Source organism: Suncus etruscus, chromosome 15, assembly GCF_024139225.1.
Source record: "Suncus etruscus isolate mSunEtr1 chromosome 15, mSunEtr1.pri.cur, whole genome shotgun sequence".
Taxonomy (NCBI): domain Eukaryota; kingdom Metazoa; phylum Chordata; class Mammalia; order Eulipotyphla; family Soricidae; genus Suncus; species Suncus etruscus.
In genome coordinates this window covers 46,656,830-46,673,371 of record NC_064862.1, presented here as the reverse complement: position 1 = coordinate 46,673,371, position 16,542 = coordinate 46,656,830, and the positions used below count along the sequence as shown (strand labels likewise).

Sequence of the window (16,542 nt, the reverse complement as noted above, 5' to 3'; positions counted from 1 at the left end):
AGCCAGGCACTTTCTCAAGAAGACAAAAATGTCTCAGTTTCCCCTCAGTGAACTTCTCCACAGAGCCTGGGCAGCCGGGAACAAAGGTGGTGGCTAATCTGTACCTGAGGCTTCAAACACAGCCTTTTGAACAAGGCAGCCTGTCACTCTAGGCTAGGGCCTCACACCCACAGCTACCCCCACAACCTCTGTGACAGAACCCATCTCTGGCAGCCAGCTTTTCTTCTGGAACATTCCTTCCAGTCTTGCCCATCCAAGGGTCACCCTGTAAGTCAGGTTTCACAGCATCCTCGAGGGCCTCTCCACAGTGAAGTGAAGAAGCCACAGTAAAAATGCAGCTTCTTGGAGCACTTCAGAAGCATGTGAAGCCTGACGTTGAAGAGAGGCTTAGCTAGGGAGATCTGCAGGCAGAGGGGCAGAGCTGAGAATGAACCAAAGCAAGAACCAAAGTGAGGAGTGTGCGGCCCAGACTCAGGTGCCCAGGGGCAGAAGACACCTCATGCCACTCGAACCTGCTGTCCAGACAGAGGGCCCTGAGGAAAATCTCCTGGGTCCTCAGTGGTAGCCTGGGTCTGGCTGCCCACAGGGGCACCCTCATGACCCCTTAGTTCAGGCCGGTGAACCTGCACCGGATCCAGTCTCTTTAACAGCTCCCGACTGCTCCTGTGCCCAACACGATTCGGCTTCAGGCTCGAAGCTGAGGTTGTCATAGGTGTTGTCAGAGACACGGTTTTCAGGGGTGAGGACGGAATCCTGCGGGGACAGATCCTTGGAGCTAGACACTGCCTCCTCCTTGGCTGGCTGCTGCTGCACCAGTGCAGGATTAACATCTGGCCCTGAAGGAAAGAGTGAAGGAACACACAGTCAGGCAGGCAGCACTCAGGGGCAGGGTGAAATGGTGCACAGAAGCCATAGACTCAGGGCACAACAGAGTGTGGAGTCTCACGTTTCTAGCCACATCTATTCACTGCTGCCCCCCCACATGGGCCCATATTCTCCACACCCACCACCCCAGAACAAATACACAAATGAGTCTGCAGAGAGAGTACAGCTGGTAGTGCAATTGCCTTGTGCTTGGCTTTACCTGCCAGCATCCCCTATGATCTCCAGAGTACTACCAGGAGTGATTATAAATGTAGAGGGAGACCGTTTGCCTTGCATGTAGCCAACCTGGATCAATCCCTAGCATCCCATATGGACCCCCTAGCCTGCCAAGAGTGATTTCTGAGTGCAGAGGCAGGAGTAACACCTTGAGCACCCCTGGATGTGTCCCAAAAATCAAAAACATTTTTTAAAAATCCCTGTCCAATGTCTGAGAGCTGGAGAAATGAACCTCAACTGATCTACATGTGTGGGATGTATTTTTAAGCCTCATGACATCACCTTTTTGGGAACCACAAAAGACATTTCTTTTTTTTTTTTTTTTTTTTTTTTTGGTTTTTGGGTCACACCCAGCGGTGCTCAGGGGTTACTCCTGGCTGTCTGCTCAGAAATAGCTCCTGGCAGGCACGGGGGGACCATATGGGACACCGGGATTCGAACCAACCACCTTTGGTCCTGGATCGGCTGCTCACAAGGCAAATGCCACTGTGCTATCTCTCTGGGCCCCACAAAAGACATTTCAAAGGGAGCAGCAACATTTTCAAAATTGATGAAACCAAACACCAGATGCTTCCCAGGAAGGGCAAGACCTTTCTCTGACACTTTTGGTTTGGGGGCCACATCCAGTGGCGCTCGGGATTATTCCTGGCTCTGTGCTCAAAAATCACTCCTGGCAGGCACGGGAGACCATGTGGGATGCCGGATTCAAACCACCATTGGTCCTGGGTCCTTTACTTGCAAGGCAAATGCCCTACAGCTTTGCTATCTCCCCGGCCCTGACACTTTTGCATTCATGCTTCCTTTGCTGATGTTTTTGTTTTGTTTTTGTTTTGTTTTTGTTTTTTGGGCCACACCCGGCGGTGCTCAGGGGTTACTCCTGGCTGTCTGCTCAGAAATAGCTCCTGGCAGGCACGGGGGACCATATGGGACACCGGGATTCTAACCAACCACCTTTGGTCCTGGATCGACTGCTTGCAAGGCAAACGCCGCTGTGCTATCTCTCCGGGCCCTCCTTTGCTGATGTAAGCCACACTCTTGGATCAACCCCGTGCCCCAAAGACAGCTGCCATAGAAGCAGTGGAGACTCAGTTTAGACTAAGAGAGAAGATGGTGGTTGTACTCAGTGACAACTGCAGCTCCCAGCCAGGAAGGAGGTAGTAAGTGCTAGCAGGGCCACTAGGGCTTCCCACATCCTGCCTGAGCCCATGATCCCCAAGGCTAGGGGAGCACGGGTGGATATTGGCACGCACCCACATAGCTGAGGATGACAGGCAGGAAGACCAGGCCATGCAGCAGGCCCAGCAGTGTGATGAGGAGGTTGAGCCGGAAGAAGAAGATCTGGATGAGCTGCGCTTTGGCTAGGCCCAAAACCAGGATGCCTGGCAGGTTGGTCATGGCCACGCCGGCAAACACCTGGGGTATGAGAGGTGGACATGAGCCTCAATGCTGGCATCCAGCAGCACCCAAGGACAGTGCCACTCACTTACCGCACTGCCCATGGAAACGGTGGCCTCTCGTGCTCTATCCAGCCGGCTGGGCTCAGTGCTAACAGCAAAGGAACGGGTGATGTGGGACACAAACTCCACAGAGATGCCCACAGCCTAAGGGCAGAGAGGACATGTCAGCCAGGGCAGGGCTGCAGGGGGTCTGGAAGGCAGGCCCCAGCCACTTGCTCACCGTGACCAGGTTGATGAGGGACACAGCATTGTAGGTAATACCCCACAAGGTCATGAAGCCCACGGTGTCCACCAGGATCATGATGATGCAGAAGAGATTGAGGAGGCCAGAGCGGAGGTCCATGCCCAGCAGCAGGTAGCAGACCACAAAGGTAGGCAGCAGGCACATGGTCAGCATGAAGAGGCCCTCAGGCACGATGGTCAGGTACTGCTCGTAAAACACATTGGTGATCCTGCAGACACACGGGCAGGTGAGACATGGCTCATGGAGAAGAGGGGAGGCTCTGTGGGGTTCAGGACTCTCTGGACAGAGGATCGGCATGGCAGAGCAAGCCTCACGTGTAAGGGAAGACCTCAAAGGCAGGGTCCGTGCCCGGCACCTTCCGCAGTGCCTCCGTGATGTTGGCAGCCAATGCCCGCGATGCCCTCAGGGCTTCTGTGTAATCCTGGGAGTTCTTCAGGGGCTTGTGGTAGGCCATGAACCTGGAAGCTGGGCCATAGGATCACGGGAAGAAGAGGCAGTCATAGTTGGTTCTGGGCACCCAGCTGGCCTCAGGGTTTGGCTCCACTGAGGAAGAGTAAACTATCTCGGTCTGGGCCTCTTGGGATCCCTGTGGGGTATCACACCCTGCTGTGTGCATGTTGTAGTCCCGTGGCATAGCATCTGCTTTGCTTGTATAAGATCTGGGGATCAGGTCAAGGCCTGAGAGAATGGACAGCAGGAAGGGTGCTGGCCTTGCATGTTTGATTCCACATCACACAGGGTTCCCTCAACAGCACCAGCAGTGATCCCCGAGTACAGAGCCAGGTACAGAGCCCTGAGCACAACTGGGTATGGCCAAAAGGAAAAATAAATTATGCTTTGGATTTTAAAAGATAGCTACATTGACCAATGTCAATGTCTAATGTCCTGTAGAGGCCAGAGGGGAGAAAAGACAGCAGTGTACTGGATCTGGGTGAACCATTACTCACTGGACCAGCTGCATAAGGCCCACATCAGGCATTGTCTGCTTATGTGGGAAAGGTTATGGGGGAGCAGGGCAGAGGCACGTGAGGTCTCAAAATAAAAACCAAGAAAAACCCTTGACAGCAGGGCTGGGGCCATCAAACTCTGCCACCATTGCCCAGTGACCTTGCCACATGGATTCGATGGCCCTGCTATGTGGACCCCACTCGGTGCCCAGTGATCTCCTGAGCAGCCCCCAAGGGCAGCCCTAGGGCCTGACTCTGAGCCACTGGCCTGGCTGGACCAGCCCCACATGGAGCACTGCTTTAGGACCACAGAGAGAACAGAGAGACCTTTAGGCTCACAAGACACCCCAGGGAATTGCTCTATCCTGAGGACAAGGTTCTGCTCACCTAAGATCTGGCCCTCAGGGTCCATGTTCACAGAGGTGCTATATGCAGCCAGGCCCCTGGTAAGAGAGGGAGCAGGAGTTGAAGGGCTCAGTTCAGCCCCTTCTACCCCCACCCTCGCTGTGGCCCCCCACAGATCCCAGACTTACCCTTTGGGGCACTTGATGTTGGGCACGTCACTGAGAAACCAGGGCAGGAACCTGTGGAACTGCTCAGCTGATGGCCTCACGGGCCCCACTGTCAACCCCATGCAGGTCTTCAAGCAATTCAAAGAAGCTGCAGAGAGTGTCAGAGCTGGATGGACCTGGCCTCCTGTCACTAGGCCCCCAGAGTCCTGCCCTCATTAGCAACTGCTCCAGATCCCTACCCCACAGACTGCTGAAGACCAAGAAGCCCCCAGGAACCCTCCGCACTGCAACCGGGAGGTGGTAATCCTCATCTCGCCCTCTGCCCCACACTGCATGGGGCCAGTGTGGACACAGCACTGAAAGTCTAGCTAATCCTGCAGAAGGGATAGTGACTAGAGCACCACTCTGTCCTACCCTTCCCACTCTCCTGACTGACACTCACTGACAGTCGAAGGACAGAACTGATCCTTATTGGAGCCCCAGGAGTAGATACGGCAACAAGAAGTTGACCAGAGGGAAGCCGGAGTGAGCCAGTCGATGAAGTCATCCACCCAGGAGGAGGCAGGAATGGCCAGGTAAGACCTACAGGGGCAGAAGGTCAGAACAGGGACCAGGTGGGCATATAGGCAGGACAGGGTGGGCAGGGTGGGCAGGACAGGGCAGGCACTCACATATCAGGAAACTCAGTGGCATACTGAATCTTCTGCGTTAAGGAGTAGCTATCACAGCCAGCACTGGAGCAGATGGCATTCATGCCCTCCTTGCTGGAAAAGTTGTAGCCCCCCGTGGTGACAAAGTACACTGGAGCTCCCACCTCGAAGTAGCGGTTCAGAAAGAGGAAATAGTCCAGCAGGTAGGAGTCCTGAGAGGAGGAGAGCCCATGAGGCCAGGGCAGCTCGCAGACACACATACACACACACATACACACACACACACACACACACACACACACACACACACACAAAACCAGGTAGTGTCTCTTAAGGACTCACTAAGTGCAAAAACATGCAATATACAGGCTGGACAGAGATAACAGGGCAGACTTGGGTTCAATCCCCAGTACCCCACATGGTTCCCTGATTTCCACCAGAAGTGATCCCTGAGAACAAAGCCAGGAGTGAGTCCTGAGCCCCACAGAGTATGACCCCAAAACAGAACAAAAAGAAAAATAACAAAGACTGGCTCAGCAGAGGAGGAAAGACAGCTTGGGGCCAGGCACAAGGCTGTGAGTTAAATCCTGGCACCACATGCCTCAAAGCTCAGTCAGATCCCTGAGCACTGTAGGACCTCGGCATGTGACTTACGGGACCCCAGATTTGAAAGATCCTGACTGGTCAGCCAAGACTTACCAGGAGTGACCCTGAGCATGCCTGAAAACCTCTGAAAAATAATGAAAGACTTAGGCCAGGGCAGCGGGTGGGGCACTTGTCTTACAGGCAGTAGACCTGAGTCAAATCCTGCCAGGTGTCAGCCCTGAGCACCACTGGGTGGGATACCAAAAATACAAAAAAACAAAACAATATGAATAACAACATAAAAACTGATTCTTGGGGCCAGAGTGATAGCACAGTGGGGAGGACGTTTGCCTGCATACAGCTGAATTAGGTTCGATTCTTGTCACCCCATAGGGTCCCCTGAGCTCCTTCAGGAGTGATTCCTGAACTCAGAGACAGGAATAACTCTTGAGAACCACCAGGTGTGTCCCCAAAAACATAAAAAAGAAGCAACAACAACAAAAAAAAATTGATCTGGACCAGATCGATAGCACAGCGGTAGGGTGGTTGCCTTGCATGTGGCCAACCTGAGTTTGACTCCCAGCATCCCATATGGTTCCCTGAGCCTGCCAGGAGAGATTTGAGCATAAAGCCAGGAGTAACCCATGAGCGCCATCGGGTGTGGCCAAAAAACAAACAAACGAAGAAAGCTGATCCTTATACTTCACCACATCAACAACATATACCTGGGAAGTATTTAATAAATGTACATGATTATATCAACCGACACTGAAAAGAACCAGGACAAAGCTGGAGCAATGGGACTGCAGGGAGGGCATTTGCTTTGCACATGGCCAACCCAGGTTCATTCCCCAGCATCTCAAAGGGTCTCCAGAGCACCGCCAGGAGAAGCCTCATAGGCTCATCACCAGTGTGATCTCAAACAAACAAACAAATCAACAAAAATGAACCTGGATAAAATCCAATGTTCCTTTATGTAAAATCTCTTAGCATCCATTGGAGAGATGGGTGGGGGAAGATTCTCTGGTACAACATGGAGGTCCTACCCACAGGAAAACAAAACAAAAAGAACAAAACACAGAACAAACTAGGAATGGAGAGATCCGTTAATGTCTTAGAAACCAATGCTGAAACCCACAAGGCAAACACAATACTCAGGAGCGAGGGATGGAAGTGGTTCTTAAATAACAGCAAAGCGAGGACGCTCCCATGCTTACCAATAGTCAGCCAGAGATGTAGGCAAGAGAAAGGAAGGGGTAACCCTCCAATCTAGGGAGCAAATAAACCCACCCTTGGGCCTGAGAGCTAACGGGCTAAGCACAGCTTGAGAATCAGGTGTAGTCCAGCTACCCCAGGGCCCTCCCCCCATGTCACCTCCAGGCCTAGGTGTATTTTTCAGTCCTTTTCTCCTGGCCGCAGGATATATCACTTCTGCCAGGCCAACGGTCCCACATCCCTGCCCTCACAGCTCCCTAAATCCTAAAGACCTGGGTCATGTGGGGCAGCCACCAGCACCCCAAGGGACCCATCGCTCACCTGGGGCAGAGCCAACTCCTGGTTCAGGCCCACAGAGATGTGGCACATGAAATAGAGGCTCATGGCGAACAAGGCAAAGAACAGCAGCACCTGGGGAGAGTCACCTGTGACTCTACAAGCTCTGAACACCACCACCACCCAGGTTCCTTTCCTGTCCCACACTGAGAAACACCCAGGGTGTGGCAGAACCATGTGCAGGCCACCCACCCCAGGGCCGACCCTGGATGCCCCCAGCCCCACTTACCACCACCATTCTGGTGACTCTGTGCAGGAGAAACGGGGCATAGAACTTGCGGAAGAACCGCAGCAGGAACCCCTCACTTGGGCCCACTGGGGGCGACTCCCGGGATTGAAAGCAGCAACAGACATCCAGTCGAGAGGCCTGCAAGAGAGGGAGGTATGCTCAGATGGATTCTAAGGAGACTGGAACCTCCTTTCAGGGGACTGTGTCAGCCCACACACACGGACACAAGTTACAGGGACAAAGGAATGTGGGATACGGGGACGTGGGACATGGAAATAGAGACATAGGGACACAAGGATGCAGGGACATGGGTACAATAGGAACAAGAACTTGGGACATGGGGATATGGGATACACTGGGACATAGGAAACATGGGGCACAGGGGACATGGGAACATGGGAGCTTTTGGCGTTGTCCTCCGTCACCATTACGCTTACTCGTGACTTCTCACTGATTCATAGACCCTTTCCAGCAACTCTGGCTGTATTTCATTTGGGGTCCTTGTGTCAGTGCCCCAAGCCCTGCCTGCCTTTCCCTGGCCCTACCTCCTGCCTCCTGCTGTCCAGGGAGAAGAGTGCCACGAAGGCAGACATCTGCAGCAGGAAGTCCAGTAGCACGGCCAGGCCCGAGGTCAGGGCAAATGTGCGCACAGCTGGCATAGGTGTCAGGGCCCCTGTGGGTGGAGGCAGTCAGGGTTGGGGAGCCAACCAGGATTGAGGTGGCCTGGTCAGCCTCCTCCCCAACACCTTGGGAGCTCATCTGGCTCAGGAAGTTTGGAGGACCCCAGCTCACCGAGAAAGAAACAGATGGCCTCAGACAGGCTGCATAGGAGCATGCTGGGGGCCACCCTGCCCAGAGCACGCCCAATGTGGGCTTCCCTCTGCTCCCCTGCTCTTCTGGGTAGCCTCTACGAGGAAGTAGGAGAGTGTCTATGTCAGCGCCACTGTCAGCACCCACAGGCCAGCAGAACACATTTGGCCTGAGCCCCCCACATACACAAGACACTAACAGTGTTCTGGTCCAACTCCCTCCTTTCTGGACAGTCCAGAGAAACACTGTCTGAGACAGGGGTGCCTATGGATTCTGTGTCCCAACACATGCCAACAGAAAAGGTCAGACCAGCCTTGGCTCATCCTTTCATGCCACTAAGCCTCACACAGGCCAGCAAGACCACTGGGGCGGGGGGGGGGGGGGGCCACAGGACTCTCAGGTGAGAAATGCCAGTGGGAATGTTTATGGCAGAGATGGGCAGATATGGGCAGTGAGCACCCTTCCTAACTCTGGGAATGGAAAGACCAATCTGGAGCAAGAGGACAGGTGCAGGCCAGAGTGATAATATAGCAGGGAGGACATTTGCCTGGCACATGGCCTAAGCAGGCTCAATCCCCAGCATCCTATATGGTCTCCCAAGCCTGCCAGGAGTGATTCTTAAGCAGAGAGCCAGGAGTAACCCCTAAGCATCAGGTGTGACTCCCAAAAAGAAGCCCAGTGGTCAGGGCCAGCATGTGGGGATAGTGGAGACTCGTCTCTCACCTGGTACTCAAGGACGAAGATGAAGATATTGTCTGCGCCCACAGCCAGAACCAGGAAAGGCACCACTTGCAGGATGACCAGGGAGGAGGGGATGCCCAGGTAGGAGAAGAAGCCCATGGCAGCCATTACTGCACCCAGCACCACAGCTATGCCGCCCAGTCCCAGTGTAGCCTTGGAGTCCACCTGCCGTGGAAGGATAAGCTCAGTCTGCTGCCAGGCTCTTACCTGCCAGAGCACCCCATCCTAGCATGTGGTGGGGACCAGGTGTGGGGCTTCTCTGTTTTGGCCACTCTGAACTGCTGTCTCCTGACAGACAGGAGATGGGCCATGTCTTCCTCAGCCACATTCTCAAACATCTCAGGCTTGTGCTCAGCCAAGTCAGCTTGTGCCAGGGACAGAATGGAGATGTTTGTGGCCTTGAGGACAGCAGTTCCAAAGGTCACCACCCCTTAGGGGAGATTCTGGGGTGTCCACTGTTGCTGTTTCCAGGCCAAACTCTCTAGAGCCTAATACCCCAGGTTCTTACCAGCACTCGGCTGCCCCTGGAGTAGCTGCCCAGCGCCAAGGCGATGTACACGAAGATGACCAGGTAACTGACTGCAAAGATGGGCAGGTCCTGGGCCGTGGTGCGGTTAATCTCGTCCTCCAGGGATCGCTGGGACAACAACAAGCCCTCTGAACCTCAATGGACCGGCCTGGCAGCCGTGAGCCCAGTGAACCCCAAGAATGGGCTGAGAGGGCCAAAGAAAGAGTCCCACGAGGAGGGTGCTCCATCCAACCTGGGATGGTCCCTGCTCCCACACAGGATTCCCCCACTCTGGCCCCATCAGGAGTAAATCCTCAGTACAGCTCAGTGTAGCCCCAACTACCCTCCATAAAATAAAAAATAACGTTTACACCACCCCAACCTCCTCCATGGGGGCTGCTGGCCCAGGGTCACTGCTGGGATTCCCCAAACCCCTCCAGCCTACCTCTGCCATGAAGGTGACCTCAAGCTTCCCAGCCATCTGCTTCTGAAAGGCACGCATCTCCTCCAGGAAGCCCTCCTCCCACAGCCGGGCCTGGGCCAGCCGCCGGTCCCCCGAAGGGAAATTGTTGAGCGAGAAGGTCATGATCAGGGCTTCTGCCTCTGAGTAGTCTTTTCCTGGGACACCAGGTAGTCACTCACCCTCTGGCTGCAACCCCGACACCACTGGCCCCCACCTTCCTTGTCAGCTGGTCCTACACCCGACACCCACATCCCCATGCAAACAAAGCCTTAGGCTGGGCACAAAATCAGTGATTCTGAGCACAGCTGTGAAATGAAGGGGAGGGCAGGGAAAGAAGGAAGGACAGAGAGGGGCTGCAACAAACACACTCACAATCACACACTCATGCTCACACTCACGAACTCACATTCACATTCTCACACTCATTCTCACACTCACACACACACACACATCTCTCACTCATGCACACTCACATGTGACTCCACTGGTATTGCCACCCAGGCCCGAAAAGCCCACTCGTCACACTCTCTTGCCCTCGTCCCTTTGCCCTATCTGACCCCAGGTCCCCACTTACCTTTGTAGCCGCCCACAGCGAGGAAAGGGAAGACTGGGGCCCCATAGTCAGCCATACAGCTCAGGGCCAGGGCGGTGCCATCTTTGAAGGTGAGGGGGGCGCTGAGGGGAGAAAGGGAGGCACCTTCGAACCTGCTCCCTACCCACCCCAGATACAGGCTCCAGAAACACCCCAGACACCTCAGACATTTACTCCTATGGGGCTGTCAGCCCCTCACTACAGTGTAGCCCTGCATGCCCCAGATGTAGTGTGAGGGGACACACAGACCCAGGCCCTAGTGCAGGATGGCTGATTGACACACCTACAGGTCTCCTCCCTCCAGTGCAGCTGGCCTGAGTCCATATCATCCTCTAGCGCACAGTCACCAGCTCAGGCAGACCCAGGCACATCTCTGCCCCTCAGCAGGGGAGTGAGGTACATCCCTTTGAACGTCTCTCCCACCTGGCTGAAAGGCAGCCCAACTGCTGCTGTATGACCCTAGCCACTCTCTGATCCTCTGTGAGCCTAGGGCTGCCTAATGATAAGACAGACGGGACTGCTGGCATGAGGGTCTGGAATCACACTGAAGTCCAAATAAAGAACTGGGGAGGGGCTGGAGTCTTCTCCCGGAGGGATGGGGCACAGACTGTAGTTTGCCAAGACTCGGGGTCATCTGTAGGGCCAAGAGCCCTCCTCTCTAATCCAGGAGTCTCAGACTGACCTAGGGTCTTCCAGGAGTCCTGGGCACCCTTTCTGGTCATAGACTAAAGCCATAGACTATTTTCTTTTTGTTTGTTTGTTTGTTTGTTTGTTTTTGGGCCACACCCAGTAACGCTCAGGGGTTACTCCTGGCTATGCGCTCAGAAGTTGCTCCTGGCTTGGGGGACCATATGGGACGCCGGGGGATCGAACCGCGGTTCGTCCAAGGCTAGCGCAGGCAAGGCAGGCACCTTACCTCTAGCGCCACCGCCCGGCCCCCATAGACTATTTTTATAAAATTAAGACTCAGGGCCAGAGAGCTAGGGCATTGGGGAGGGCATGTGTCCTACACTCAGCTGATTGAACCTGGGTTCAATCCCCAAGTACCCCATAGGTTCATCCAAGCCCACCAGGTGTGATTCCTGAGCTCAGAGCACTGAGCACCAGCATGTATGGGTCCCCCCAAAAAAAATCCAAAGAAAGAGCACTTATTGCATTTTGGGTGTGACATCTAGACTGCCCAGTTATCTGAAAGGACAATGACAAATATTCCTCCCTCTCCTGGATGTGGGAAGCCAGAAATGCTCATTGATTTTCAACCACAGACAAATCCAGAGCCAGATACCAGACTCCACCCAGCTGTCACTGCTCCAAGACTGCTGGGTCCGGGAGAATCTTGGCAGCTGGGGCAGGCTCTGCAACTGGATACGGGGTCCCTACTACCACACATCTAAGTGCAGAGCAAGGGAACTCCTGAGCATTGCTGGGTATGACCCAAAAGGAGGGGGAAAGAAAGAGGGAGATTTGCAATGATGTAAAACACTACTGACTAATTATTTTTAAAACTGTGCTGTTTATGTCAACGTGGAACTGGCTGACTTTTATTCTTTTTAACTGATGAATAAAGGACTAAGGAACTACTCAGAGGATCAGAACATGTGCCTTGCATGCACGGGGTTTGAGTTCAATTCTGGGTACTGTCTGTCTTATCTCCAGTCTCCCGGGTGTGGCCTGCTGTCCCCCAGTTCTGCTCTGGAGATTGAGCACAGATGCTTCCATGTTCAGGACTTATTCCTGACTCTGCACTCAGGGATCACTCTTCGTAGTATTTGGGAGACTTTATGGGGTACTGGAGACTGAACCAGGTCAGTTGTGTGCAAGGCAAGCATCCTCCCTGCTGTGCTATCATTCAGTCAATATAATATTTTTTCTCTTGTATTTTCCTCTCTTTATCTTTTTGTTTGTTTGTTTTGCTTTGGGGCCAGACCCAACAATGCTCAGGTCTTACTCATGCCTCTGCACTCAGGAATCATTCCTGATGTTTGGAGACCCTACAGGGTGTCAAAGATTGAACTGATTAGGTGCATGCAAGGCAAAGGCCCTCTCTGCTGTGCTATTGCTCCAGCCCCAGTATCTTTTTTTGTTTGTTTGTTTTTATCTTTTTTCTCTTTCTTTCTTTCTTTCTTTCTTTCTTTCTTTCTTTCTTTCTTTCTTTCTTTCTTTCTTTCTTTCTTTCTTTCTTTCTTTCTTTTCTTTCTTTCTTTCATTTCTTTCTTTCTTTCTTTCTTTCTTTCTTCCTTCTTTCTTCCTTCCTTTCTTTCTTTATTTTTGTGGGGGTTTTTTAGGGGGGTCACACCAGGCAGATTCAGGGATTACTCCTGGCTCTGTGCTCAGAAATCACTCCTGGGTGCCAGAGAGATAGCATGGAGGCAGGGTGTTTGCCTTGCATGCAGAAGGACGCTGGTTCGAATCCTAGCATCCCATATGGTCCCCTGAGCGTAGAGCCAGGAGTGATCCCTGAGTATTGTCGGGTGTGACCCAAAAATGAACGAAAGGAAGGAAGGAAGGAAAGAAGGGAGGGAGGGAAAGATCACTCTTGGCAGGCACGGGGAACCATATGGGATGCTGGGATTTGAACCACTGTCCATCCTGGATCGGCTGCATGCAAGGCAAATGCCTACTACTGTGCTATCTCTCTGAATTCTTTCTTTCTTTCTTTCTTTCTTTCTTTCTTTCTTTCTTTCTTTCTTTCTTTCTTTCTTTCTTTCTTTTTTTGGTTTTTTGGGCCACACCCAGTGATGCTCAGGGGTTACTCCTGGCTATGTGCTCAGAAGTCGCTCCTGGCTTGGGGGACCATATGGGACACCGGGGGATCGAACCGCGGTCCATCCAAGGCTAGCGCAGGCAAGGCAGGCACCTTACCTCTAGCGCCACCGCCCGGCCCCCTCTTTCTTTCTTTCTTTTCCTGTCTTTCCTCTTTCTTCTTTTTCCTTTTCTCCTTTTTCTTTCATTCTTTCTTTCTTCTTTTTTTTTTTTTTTTTGGTTTTTCGGGCCACACCCATTTGATGCTCAAGGGTTACTCCTGGTTAAGCGCTCAGAAATTGCCCCTGGCTTGGGGGGACCCTATGGGACACCGGGGGATAGAACCGCGGTCCTTCCTTGGCTAGCGCTAGCAAAGCAGACACCTTACCTCTAGTGCCACCTCGCCAGCCCCCTTTCTTTATTCTTATCCTTTTTTTCTTTACAGTGCTGGGAGCCCCAGAGCTCGCGCGCACACACACACACACACACACACACACACACATGCACACGCACATATGCACGTATGCATGCATACACACAAACACATGCACAGCAAATGTGCCAGGGCTGGGCTACCCCCACCCGAAGCTGTGACTTCTCAGCTCTACCCTTGTGGTCATTTCCCGTAGATCAAACTCGGACTCAAATAAGCTTGCTGAAGGAGGCTGCACTCTCTCCCACAGGAGAGTGAACAGTGAACCGTGAATCTGGACATTCAGAAGCTCCCATGGCTGCCTAGATTCCCGGGGGCTGGGAGTCATCTCGCAGACTTCTGCACCCAGCTATGCTGGCACCCTATCTGCAGCAAAGGCCTGAGCCCTCACTCGATGGCTTCTCCCAGGCTAAGAGCACTGTGAGCTGAGCTGCCTGTGGGGAGCAGTGGCCAGTGGGGGGGGGGTGAGTACATATGCTGAATTATGCCAGTGTGAGCAGGGTCATGGGGATCCAGCTCTGAGCACTCACTTGGCACAGTAGAGGAAATGGTCCCTCCAGTCCACCTGGGCTGTCTGGCCTGTGAGCGTCTGGGTGGCTGTGAGCAGCAGGCTGGAGCGATTACTTTGGAAGTACTGCAGGAGACTGTTGATGCAGCAGTCTTCCAGGCTGGTGTTGTGCGGCTTGAGGGGCGCATAGCAGACATCCTTTAGTGACACATTATAGCCATCCTCAGGCGACCACACCTGCATGTTCCGCAGCCTCTCTTGCAGCTCCAACAGCTCCAGCAGCAGATCGACTGTGAGGACCCCGCTGAAGTTCTTGGGACCCAGCAGCAGCGAGTTGTAATGGTAGCTGGGCCGCCCAGGCGCTGTCAGGATGACTTGGTTGGTTCGGAAGAAGGGGCCAAAGTGCTGGTCGTGAAATGCCTTCTCCCGCCGCGCTTGGCTGTTCGGGGCTGACCACAGCTCCACAGGGTCCGTGGTAAGCTCCAGGAAGGCCAGGCCCCCAGCCAAGGCCACAACTACAGCAACAGACACCACCAGAATGGTCCAAGGCCACATCGCCACCCAGGTTCCCCAGGCCTGGAAGAGGTTCCCGAGGAGATTGTGGCCTGAGGAGCTGACGTGTGCCACAGGGGCCGGCCCTTTGGGCTTGTCTTTCAGCGAGGGCAGCTGCAGAAACAGCAGGAAGGCACCCAGCAGGACGAAGGCCGAGCAGAGGATGATAACTAGGGCCAGACCACCTGACAGGCGGCCCAGGCGGAAAGTAGCATCGAGTGGCTCTGGCCGGGGGATGGCAGGACACGAGGCCGCACAGTCTTGGCAGGAGCATGCAGATGAGCTGTTGCCCTGTGTCTCATTGCAGGGCATGATTGTGTCGCTCAGGGGCTGCAGCCCATTGCCAGGGTTCTCCCCGGGATTCAGCAGGTGGAAGGTGATCTCCAGCGGGGCCAGTCCATTGCTTGTGTCCCCCTGGAAGTTGAGCCAGCGCTGGGCATTGCACAGGGTGGAGCCATAGACTCCACACATGGTGCCCACAGCCAGCTCGGCAGCCGCTGGGATGCGCACGCGGCTACAGGACTCATATGTATCCTCGGCGAAGTGTCGCTGGTAGAAGGCTTCGTAGGCTATCACAGCTGGCTGCTGATCGGGGCCCCTATCGAACACACGGGTCACGTTGATGAAGAGGCTTTGGTTCGGGCTGCACGTATTGTGGCAATGTAGGCTGGCGAAGTTGGCGGCACAGGCTGGACAGCGCGTGAGTAGCGCCTTGGTCATGCTCATGCTGACGTCCAGTGCCAGCAACTGCTTGGTGGAGCAGCAGGTCAAGGTGCCAATTCCCTGGTCCAGGTTGGGGCACACACGTCTCAGTAAAGTCAGGTGGTCCTCACTGGCCAAGACAGCTGGCTGATTGGACAGGCAGGACACGTTGGACAGGGCGGCAATGCTGCCAGTCACCTCTGGGTTCTTCCCGCACTCATCATAGAAGGCGCAGTAGCCAGCCTTGTGCACAGGTGTGTATGGCTGTCCCAGAGCCTACGAGAGATGGACACCAGCTTGGTCAGCTCTGCTGCAGTTTCCATAAGAACTAGGAGGTGGGATGCTGGGGGTGGGGGTGGGGGCCGGAAAGCATGGGACTTTCAGAGTCAGGGTGACAAGGAGACATGCTGGTGGGCCTTTGCCCATGCATGGAAGCAGACACTTGTGCCCAGTGCAAGAGACAAAGCAGGAGACAAGGTCACAGTGGCAGTCAAAGGAACATCTGGGGGGCACGAGATCAGTGTGGCCATAGAGTCCATGATCAAGGGTGTGGCCATGCTACATGTCACACCTAAGCCATGGATACAACATACAATTGTGCTCTTGCCAGCTGGGGACAGGAGGTCTCAGCACCCTCCCTGAGTGCCCAGCATCAGATGCTCAGTGTCCCATTTGCCCCCCATGCTAACATGCACCCACCCTGGACCCCCAAAATCCTCCTCAGCCCCACAACACTAGCCAGACCACTGTCCCTCCACACCTGTGTCCATTCTGCTTGTGCCTCAAACTGGACAGGCCAGCAGTCCTTGCCCTTACACCTTTCATGGTGCCCGAGAGTCCCCATCTGTCAAATGATCAGCTTTCAGGGGCCCCAGACCAAATACATGGTTGCCGCCTCCCTCGACCTCCCAACCACAAGAGAGGCAGGTCTAGGCTCAGACTCACCCAGCCAGGCATCAGGGCCCAGAGCAGCCAGACCCTCAGGCCTGCCTCCCTCATCCCGCGTCAGCAAGTGTAAGTCCTGGGGACGCAGGGACAGTCGAGGGACAATAAGATAGCTTTGCCTGCTACGCCTGCCTGGCCTGACCAGTCCCAGCCAATGGGCTTCGCTGAGCTAAGGAAAGGGCTGGGTGGTTAATGATCCACCAAACTCCCGCCTACCCCAGCTCACCCACCTCCCCTGGGGTTCCCAGGGGATCTGCCAGCAGGGGGAGA

At 54.2% G+C, this 16,542-nt stretch overlaps 1 protein-coding gene across 1 annotated transcript; it reads right to left on the bottom strand.

Annotated features, from left to right (window-relative positions):
- Window positions 1–515: 515 nt before the first annotated feature.
- On the bottom strand, window positions 516–16,346 carry NPC1L1 (NPC1 like intracellular cholesterol transporter 1). Its single transcript, XM_049789687.1, has 19 exons — window positions 16,273–16,346; window positions 14,096–15,603; window positions 10,373–10,473; window positions 9,781–9,953; window positions 9,336–9,464; window positions 8,810–8,992; window positions 8,069–8,183; window positions 7,822–7,949; window positions 7,277–7,414; window positions 7,033–7,122; window positions 4,933–5,123; window positions 4,704–4,843; window positions 4,283–4,409; window positions 4,137–4,192; window positions 3,117–3,267; window positions 2,779–3,010; window positions 2,589–2,702; window positions 2,352–2,514; window positions 516–836 (listed from the first exon to the last, which is right to left on the bottom strand). Exons 1-19 carry the CDS (start codon window positions 16,324–16,326, stop codon window positions 610–612), a joined length of 4,020 nt encoding a protein of 1,339 aa, XP_049645644.1. The 5' UTR covers window positions 16,327–16,346; the 3' UTR covers window positions 516–609.
- Window positions 16,347–16,542: the final 196 nt, after the last annotated feature.